The sequence below is a fragment of the Chiloscyllium plagiosum genome, chromosome 28 (assembly GCF_004010195.1).
Source record: "Chiloscyllium plagiosum isolate BGI_BamShark_2017 chromosome 28, ASM401019v2, whole genome shotgun sequence".
Taxonomy (NCBI): domain Eukaryota; kingdom Metazoa; phylum Chordata; class Chondrichthyes; order Orectolobiformes; family Hemiscylliidae; genus Chiloscyllium; species Chiloscyllium plagiosum.
The window spans coordinates 50533470-50543412 of record NC_057737.1 but is presented as its reverse complement, the minus strand read 5'-3'; the positions used below and the strand labels follow the sequence as shown (position 1 = coordinate 50543412).

The 9943-nt window shown below is 40.5% G+C and overlaps 1 protein-coding gene across 1 annotated transcript in view; it reads right to left on the bottom strand.

Moving 5' to 3' along the window:
* The window catches only part of strip1 (striatin interacting protein 1), a gene marked incomplete at its 5' end in the record, with an annotated part of 196340 nt that overhangs the window by 58003 nt on the left and 128394 nt on the right, over positions 1-9943 (bottom strand). Inside the window, 3 exons of the mRNA XM_043718937.1 lie at positions 5098-5224; positions 6514-6611; positions 9339-9413. Coding sequence (XP_043574872.1) covers positions 5098-5224; positions 6514-6611; positions 9339-9413 — 300 coding nt within the window. The remainder of the gene's footprint in view (positions 1-5097; positions 5225-6513; positions 6612-9338; positions 9414-9943) is intronic.

Sequence of the window (9943 nt, the reverse complement as noted above, 5' to 3'; positions counted from 1 at the left end):
GACACACTTTCCTCATTCCTGAAGAAGGGCTTTTGCCCGAAACGTCGATTCTCCTGTTCCCTGGATGCTGCCTGACCTGCTGCGCTTTTCCAGCAACACATTTCCAGCTCTGATCTCCAGCATCTGCAGACCTCACTTTCTCCTCAAAGCATTCAGTAAATTAAAGGGAAGTAGTGGTATTAAGTGATAGTGTCATTGACTCTATGACTAATTCAGAATGTCAAGTTAATGTTCAGGGGACATGTGTTCAAATCTCACCATGGCAAATGCTAAAATTTGAACGTAATAAAAAATCTTGGACAATAAGCTTGTGTAATGCTGACCATGAAATCATTGTCAATTGCTATAAAAAGCCATCTAATTCACTAATATTACTTAGAGAAAGAGTTCTGTTGTCCTTCCCTGGTCTGGCCAACATGTGACTCTAAATCTACAGCACTGTGGATGAATCTTAAGTGCCCTCTTGACAATTAGGGAAGGGCAATAAATCCTGACCCAGTCCAGTAAAAATTGTGTGAAACTAGTTTTAGCAGGGTCTCTTCCTGAAGGGCTCAAGCTGCATTTTTACAATTCACCAATTTTCATGGCTATTTTTCTGGTCAGATTTCGACAGTTTAACTTCACAATGTGCAATAGTGGAAACTGAATGGATGGCTCTGGATATCAGTTCATTCATGCAGCCAAGCAGTTTTATAAACTAGGTGTGGAGTTTAAAAGTGGAGAGATAATATTAAGTCTTATAAAATCATTAGTAAGGTTTCAGTTAGGTGGAGTTTTGGACATCTAAGTTGAAGAAAAATGTCAGGAGGAGTATGCGGAAGAAATCCATTATGAGCCCAGAGATATGGAGTTTTAGTTAAGAGGAGAGACCAGACATACTGAGATTCATTTCTTTGTAGAAAAGAAAGTAAAACAAAGCTTGCTAGAAGTGTTCAAAATTGCGATAGGGAGAGGATGGAAAAGGGTAGGAGGGAAAAGGTTGGGGAAGGGCGTCTTCAGGGGAGGCACTAGAGAATGGGTGGTGCTGCAAGAGAACAGTGGAATTGCAAAGTATGCTTTCAACGCAGACAGGAGGTCTTCAAAGGAGGTGGAAGAGAGAGAGATTTCAAACCAAGTAAAACAGTTTTAAGTCTTTTAACAAAGGAATAGTGGATACTATTGTAATGAGCACAAAATAAATTTGATAATTTAAGAGTGAACAGTTTTATTTCCCAAATATTAGCGTGTATTATTTCAAATGCTTCACATACTGTGAATTACCCGAGATGCAGTGACGTCATTAGAAATAAACATAACAACTTTGTTGTGAATTTACCAATCTGTGACTAGTCTAAAGCTGATGGCTTTCTGTGTTGAAGTGTATGCCAGTTATTTAAAACATCTTTTGTTTTTCACTTATGCCTGATTTCTTGTGGCAGTTTAACTAGTATGGCATCCACTAAATTAATGCTGTCTAGTGGCTTAGGATGTTGTGGTGATTGAGGATATAAACTATTCTTAATGTTTGGAAAAATATTCCAAGGACAAAATTAGTCTCCACTCGGACAGGCAAGTATTAATCAAGGATAGTCAGCATGGCTTTGTAAGGGGGAGATCACAATAATAAATTTCATTCAATATTTCAAGGTAAGTGACTAGATGCATAGTTGAGGGTAGTGCAGTTGATACAGTCCACGTGGACTTCAGTAAGACATGTGACAAGGGCTCTCATGGCAGACTGGTTAAGAAGCTATACTTTGGATCTGTCTTTACTAAAGAGGACACAAATAACCTTCCTGAAATGCCAGGGTCAGAGGGTTAAACATGATGGAGTAACTGAAGGAAATCCTTATTAGTCAGGAAATAGTACTGGGGAAATTGAGGGATCAAAACCCAATCCCTAAGGCCTGATGTTCTGCATTGCAGAGTACTTAAATGGCCCTAAAAATAGTGGATGCATTGGTGATCACTTTCTAGCATTCTATGGACTCGAGAAGAGATCCAGTGGACTGGAGGGTAGTTGATGTAATCCCACTTTTTAAAAGAGGGAGGAGAGAGAAAACGGGAAATTATAAGCCAGTCAGCCTGACATCGAGGATGAGGAAAATGCTGGAGTCAATTATTAAGGATGTACGAACTGAGCACTTGGATGTAATTGGTCCAAATCACTATGGATTCACTAAAGGGAAATCAAGCTTGACATATCCTCTGGAATTTTTTGAGGATGTGACCAGTAGAGTGGACAAGGGTAAATTGGCAGATGTTGTGTATCTGGATCTCATAGAACATACAAAATCCTGATAGGACTGGTCAGGCTAAATGTGGGAAGAATGTTCCCAATATTGGGAAAGTCCAGAGCTAGGGGTCACAGTCCAAGACTAAGGGGTAAGCCATTCGAGACTGAGATGAAGAATTTCTTGACTTGGGGGAGGCAATGGCCTAGTGGATTTATTAGTGGATCTTTAATCCAGAGAGCCAGGAAATGTTCTGGGGACCCAGGTTCAAATTCCACCATTGTAGCTTGTGGAACTTGAATAAAAAGCTGGTATTAAGAGTCTGACAATGACCATGAGTCCATTATCAATTGTTGGAAAAACCTATCTGGTTCAGTAATGTCCTGTAGGGAAGGAAACCGCCATCCTTACCTAATCCGGCCTACATATGACTCCAGATCCACAGCAATATGGTTGACACTTAACTGCCCTCAGGGCAATGAGAGATGGGCAACAAATGCTGCCTAGCCAGCAATGCCTCATTCCACGAATGAATAAAATAAAACTTAAGAGTCATGAACCTGTGGAATTCTCTACCGCAGAAAGCTGTTGGGGCTAGTTTGTTAGACATAGGGGCAGCACAATGGCTCAGTGGTTAGCACTGCTGTCTCACAGCACAAGGGACTCAGGTTCGATTCCAGCCTCAGGCTACTGTCTATTTAGAGTTTGCACATTCTCCCCATATCTGCGTGGGTTTCTTCCAGTTGCTCCGGTTTCCTTCCACAATCCAACGATGTGCAAGTCAGGTGGATTGGCCATGCTAAATTGCCCATAGTGTTCAGGAATGTGTAAGTTAGGTGCATTAGTCAGGGGTAAATGTAGGATAATATGGGAGGGGAATAGGTCTGGCTGGGTTACTCTTTGGAGGGTCAGTGTGGACTTATTGGGCCAAAGAGCCTGTTTCCACACTGTAGGAATCCTATAGTTCTATGATATTCAAGAAGGAGCTGGATGTAGCCCTTGTGCCTAAAGGGATCAAAGGGCATAGAGAAAAAGTGGGGGTGGGGTACTGAAATTGTATGATCAGCCAAGATCATATTGAAAGCTAGTGCAGGCTTGAAGGGATGTTGCTTTGGACTTTGAGATTAGTGGGATGGAATATGAGGACCAGAGGGACTCTATTCTTGTTGTTTGGGTGAAGGGGGGGTAATTGTTTGAGGGCAGAGGTGCAGTAAATGGAGGAGATGCGGTTGAGGGCATTATTGATCATGGAGAAGGAAAAATTACGGGCCTTGAAGTAGGACATCGAGGATGTCCCTGGAGTGAAATTGCTCATCCTGGGAAAAGATATGGGCGGAGGCAGAGGAATTGGGAGTATGGGATCATGTTTACGTGGGGTCTGGTCGCGTCTGCGGGAGAGGAATAGATGGAGGACTTCGAGAATGGAGAGTCTGGATGTCCATGGTGAAGATGAGGTGTTGGGGACCAGGGAGCTGAAAGTTGTAGAGGTGGAGGATGACATGGGTGGCATCCCGAACGTAGGTAGGGAGCTCCTGGACCAAATGGGACAGGACAGAATCCAGATAAGCTGAGACGAGTTCAGTGGGGCAGGAGCAGGCGAGACGATTGGTTGACCAGGGCAGTCAGGTTTATGAATTTTGGAATGAGCTGCCAGGGGAAGTGGGGGAGGCTGGTACAATTGCAACATTTAAGAGGCATTTGGATGGGTATATGAATAGGAAGGGTTTGAAGGGATATGGGCCAGGTGCTGGCAGGTGGGACTAGATTAGGTTGGGATATCTGGTCGGTATGGACGGGTTGGACCAAAGGATCTGTTTTCATGCTGTATTTCTCTATTACTCTATCTAGAGAGTTGTGTGTTTTTGGAACTCATTGTCTCAATGTGTGATGGAGATGGGAGCCCTCAAAACACTTAAGAATTATTTAGATGAATATTTTAAATGCCTTGTATGCAATGCTACAGGCCAAATGCTGGAAAATCAAATTAAAATAAAGAGATGTTTGATGGCCAAAAGGCCAAATGGATATTTCCATATCGTACAAACTCCAGGACTCCATTAAACAATTCTAAGTTCTACTGCTGTTTGAAACAATCACCCTACACATCAACAAAAATACAGATGGGAACATTACCATGTGACTGCATCATCTAATAATGAAGTTAATGAAAATGAAAAAAGAACATCAAAAACTAAAGGGAACCCCTGACAAAAGAAAACACAAAAGAAGCCCTTGAGTAAAGAAGATTTTTGACTTGTGATATCATGGCTACAAGTAGTTTTGAATCCTCTAGGCTAGAAGCAAAAATAAAATCTGCACAGTCCCTACTCTTCTACTCTTAGTACTGGCTCACTGTCAAATATTCATATGTAGCCAAGGATGAGAAAATGCCTGAATTGGGCTTTGATCCGATACTCTCAACTCAGACTCACCCATGAGCATTACAATTCATAATTTATAACAAGGTCAAGGCCAGCAGATGTATGGGAACACAATGACCTGCAAGTTTCCACCCAAGCTACTCAGTTTCCTGACTTGGAAATATATGGCCATTCCTTCACAGTTACTGGGTCAAAAGCCTCGAACTTCCTAACAGTATTCTGGACATTCCTACACCAAATGGACTGCAGCAGTTCACAAAGAAGTTCATCGCATCTTCTCAAGGAAAACTAGACATGGACAGTAAATACTGGGTCAACCAATGAAGTTCATGTCCCAGAATGAATACTTCAGAAAGAGATCAACGACGAGGACGCTAACAATGATATGATGCCTTTGGGACAGAAATGGAAGCAAAACATTGGAAAAAATATTGTACATCAAATAATACTTACCACTCATAATTATTAACAAATTACTTAGGTAACATGACAGCATTACTTACTTGATAGATGTGGTTGAGTTTGAAATGCTTAAGTAACAATAACAAGACAGCAGAAATTGCTTTTACGATGATCTCTTTGTGCCTGTTGACATCAACTCCCAGTTTCATACTCTGTAGCACGGTGGTACTATTGGGATAAAGAGCACATCATCATATTAATGCAGAAACATAGAAAACAGGAGCAGGAGCATGCCATTCAGCTCACCAAGCCTGCTTTGCCATTCATTATCATGATTGATCATCCTATACCTGCTTTCCTCCATACTCTTTGATCTGTTCAGCATCAAATGTGATATCCAGGATTTTCTTAAAATCATACAACGCTTTGGCATTGACTATTTTCTGTGACAGTGGATTCCACAAGCTCACCACTCTTTGAATCTTAGAATATCTTAGAATCTCTACAGTGTGGAAACAGGCCCTTCGGCCCAACAAGTCCACACCAACCCTCCAAAGAGAATCCCACCCAAAGCCATTCCCTATTACTCTACACTTACCCTTGTCAGATGCACCTAAAATTCACCTAAACTGCATATCCTTGGATTGTGGTTTTTGGTTGAAAAAAATTCTCATCTCAGTCCTAAATGGTTTATTCCAAATCCTTTGACTGTGAACCCTGGACTCACAGAGAACCAGAAGCATCCTTCTTGCATTGAACCTCTGTCCAGTCATTAAAATTAAGATCGCCCCTCATTTTTCTGTATTCCAGTGAATGTAATCTTAACTGATTTGAAGTCTCCTCAAATATCAGTGCTACCACCCCAGTAATCAGACAAACCGTTGCTTCACTCTCTCTTACAAGCACAGCATCCTTCCTCAGACAGTAGACCAGGTGTGATCTCACCAAAGCCTTGTTTAATTCCAGCAAGACATTCCTGCTTCTGCGCAAGGGGTAATTACTTAAGATGTGTGACAGAAGATGAAGATACAAGAAAAGCCTCTCAGATAAGGGACTAAGAATGACAGAGCTATCTGACAGGAACAGGATTCAAGGACAACAAAAACAGAAAATATTGCAGTGCTCTGCAGGGGAGGCAATGACTATGGACAGAAAGAGAGTTAACATCTCGGATTTTTAAAGAAAACATTGATCTAAAACATGGCACCTCAACAACTATTCCCAGTCATTTCTTTCCATATTCCAGATTTCCAGGGTCATCAGCTACTTACTTTCGATCAAGTCCAGCTTGTCAAAATAATGAGATCTCCCATATCCTGAACACAAGTGTATCTTACCAAAATAGCATCAATCAGTGGAATAATTAGATGAAAATAATTTTTCACTAAGTTACTTCCACTTAGTTCCCAATCTTTACACTCCATGCAAATTAAGTTCAATAATTTATTGAAAGGAGTGAATTAGTCCAATGTGTGGGAGATTAAAGTTCCTAATATCAAAGGGAAAGGAATATTTACGGCATTTCTTCTGGTAAGACATCCGCAAGAATATTGATTGAGTCAGTCTTTGCTTTTGAGGTTGGGGCTGCAGCCAGAAGGATCTTCAGTAAAGCAATCTGTGGGGGGAAAAAATTGATGGCAGAGATTGAGGAAGAAAATAATGTTAAAATGTCCTCCTCTAACAAGTTTTGTCTTAAATATAAAATTGCTAGACAAAGTCTGCAGGTCTTGCAGCATCTGTGAAGAGGAGGGGGGTCCGCTCTGAAGGAGGATCACTGGACCCAAAGTGTTGACTTTGTTTTCTCTCTAGAAAGGCTGCAAGATCTGCTGAGTTTCTGTTTTTGCTTAACTCTACCATGCTAGATGCTTTACTCATCTGCCATTGGGAAACCAAGGGCTTAGAAAACATACTTTTCTTTGCTGAATTACAGCCTATATTTAACTTCTCCTCAGCAGGTAGAGCTATAGCAATGTAAAACCAACATCATTTGCAGACTAGATGTGCTGATGGTGCAGGTTAGGTAAAATAGCAGCTGGCCAATGTGGCTGCATTGTGCTGCTAAAGCATTGCATGTAAATGTCTACTCCTTTCAAGTACTGAAAGATGTAAGCATTTATTTTCATATTTTTGACTTTATCAGTTTCTTTTGTTTCAAACTGGTCCACCTGCCCATTAAATCTTTGCTTTGCAAAACATCAGAAAAACATTCGAATTCAAAGTTTGGGAGAAGATTTGTAGCTCGGGTACTCGTTGTTGTGGTTCTGTTCGCCGAGCTGGGAATTTGTCTTGCAAACGTTTCGTCCCCTGTCTAGGTGACATCCTCAGTGCTTGGGAGCCTCCTGTGAAGCGCTTCTGTGCTGTTTCTTCCGGCATTTATAGTGGCCTGTCTCTGCCGCTTCCAGTTGTCAGTTCCAGCTGTCCGCTGTAGTGGCCGGTATATTGGGTCCAGGTCAATGTGTTTGTTGATAGAGTTTGTTGATAGAATGTTGATAAACATTCGAATATTTAGCATATTAATACTCTAATTCTTTTATCTGTTGCACCCCACGTTTCAATCTGAATAAAATGTTCCTATTCATTACTTTAAATTTTTTAATTCACTTATAGGATGTCGACATCGCTGTCTGGTCAGCATTTAGACAATTATAGCATCACAAAAAAGAAATGCAAAGAGAAATACAGTAATTAAATTATTTATTTTTAGGATAAAACTAAATAATAAAGTGTTCTACAATTGTACAAGTAATTAGAGGTGTTCAATTTTGAATTGGGCCCAAATAACAGGTGAGAGAGAAAGTTTACAGGTTACAATTGAAAATGGTAAAATTAAACAATTATTTTGATTCTTTATTTATCAGGGAGATACATCAGGTGGACATGAGATTGGAAAATGAGATTAGGAATGATATGTATGTAGTCAAAGTATGACTAAGAAAAAGCAATGTTTTACTATCATACAAAGTTAATGGTGAGTTTAAAAAGGTTTCACGAGACAAGTAACAGAAAAATCAATTATATTTAGGGAGATGGCACGTGTCTAGAGAACAGTAGATCAGTCGAGCTAAACTATCAATCAATCAGTGGTAAGGAATCTGTACTAAAGGACAAAATACTAGATAATAAAAATAATCACTACCAATATTCAGCATCAACTTCAAAAGTGGAAGTTTCACTTGACCGGTCTCATTGAATTCTTCGAGACAGTAACAGAAATATAGAAAGGGTAATGCAGGAAGTATATTATATCTAAATTAGATAAAAGAATGACTTCGCTAAAATACCATATGAACTACAAATCAATAAGGCTAAAGGCTGTAGAATCACAGGCCCAGCAGCAGAATAGATAGCAAGCTGGCAGCAAGATACAAAGGAGTGTAAAGTCGTCAGATAATTAAGATCATTTGCAGATTAGAAAGCGGGGCCCACAAAAAGCAGTGTGGGGACAACAGCTATTAATAATTTATATTAACAATTTGAGTTTTGAAATTTCCAAAGTGGCAAATATTACAAAATCACTGGGCCGGGGGAGTGTCGATATTAAGAAATACTGCAGTACATTATAAACAGCATCAGAAAACTTACAGAATGAAAGTAAAAATTGGAAATGATTTTCAAGAAAGTACTGTGCAAGTTTTTACATTTTAGTAAGAGTAAAAGAGTGGGCGGCACGGTTGCACAGTGGTTAGCACTGCTGCCTCACAGCGCCAGAGTTTGCACATTCTCTCCGTGTCTGCGTGGGTTTCCTCCGGGTGCTCCGGTTTCCTCCCACAGTCCAAAAGATGTGCAGGTCAGGTGAATTGGCCATGCTAAATTGCCCGTAGTGTTAGCTAAGGGGTAAATGTAGGGGTATGGGTGGGTTGCGCTTCGGCGGGGCAGTGTGGACTTGTTGGGCCGAAGGGCCTGTTTCCACACTGTAAGTAATCTAATCTAATCTAAAACAAGGAGGCCATACATTCCTTGGAAAATAATAATCTAAACCAGTTAAAGGAGTGAAGGGATGTAGGAATACGTAGTAAAGTAGGCCAATAGGAGAATATAAAAGCTAATTAAGAACTAGGCTTTATTTTCAGATAAATAAAAGACAACAACTGAGTTGAACAGTACAAATGCATTGAAGGGGAAGCTAGATACAATTCAAGTTAATTAAGGAAGAATGGGAGGAGGCTCCAGTGATACATGAGTGCTAGAAAGCTTGTTAAACCCACCACCAGTCATTTCTCTCTAATGAGAGAACAGCTCTATGATTCACTGAGATTTTGGTGACTTTGTCTTGTTATCTCGATTGGCCAATTGCTGTCTTATATTTTTCTGTATAATTCTGTGTAAAAAGATACTGGCTCACCATGTATTGAGGCAGACTGGGTAGTATACCCTGGTATAGAATTTCGGCAGGTGTCAGGTCAAACTCTTCATCTCCCTGAAAACAAGAAAAAGAATCCTAAAAAGTTTTCTAGTTCCTTCTTGAATTTCAGTCAGATATCTGATGTGGATCATACCATTTATAATCTCCACTAGTCAAGCATTTTCAATAGAATGCAAGTCACACTGTACAGTACATTACACACAGACAGTCTGAAGGTAATCAGGGTTTCAACTAAATTGACGCAGGGGTAGGATCCACAACAGCACAGAGGCAAATGAGAGGCTGGAAGAAGATACAGTAACCAGAAATAGTAAGTTGAAGAGACATATCAGGCTGGAACATGTCAGGGTGCAAGGAATGCCCATTGGATTAAGTTACATCTATTTTAATGCAAGAGAGCTGACAAGACAGATGAACTCGGGGTGTGGCTAGGAGATTATAGCCATTGCAGAAACATGGCTAAAGGGAGATACCGGACTGGCAGCTTGATATGCCAGGGTACAGGTGCTTTAGGCAGATCAAAAGTGGTAGAAAGAGGGGAGGGAGAGTTGCATTGTTGATTAAGAACATAGAACAGTACAGCA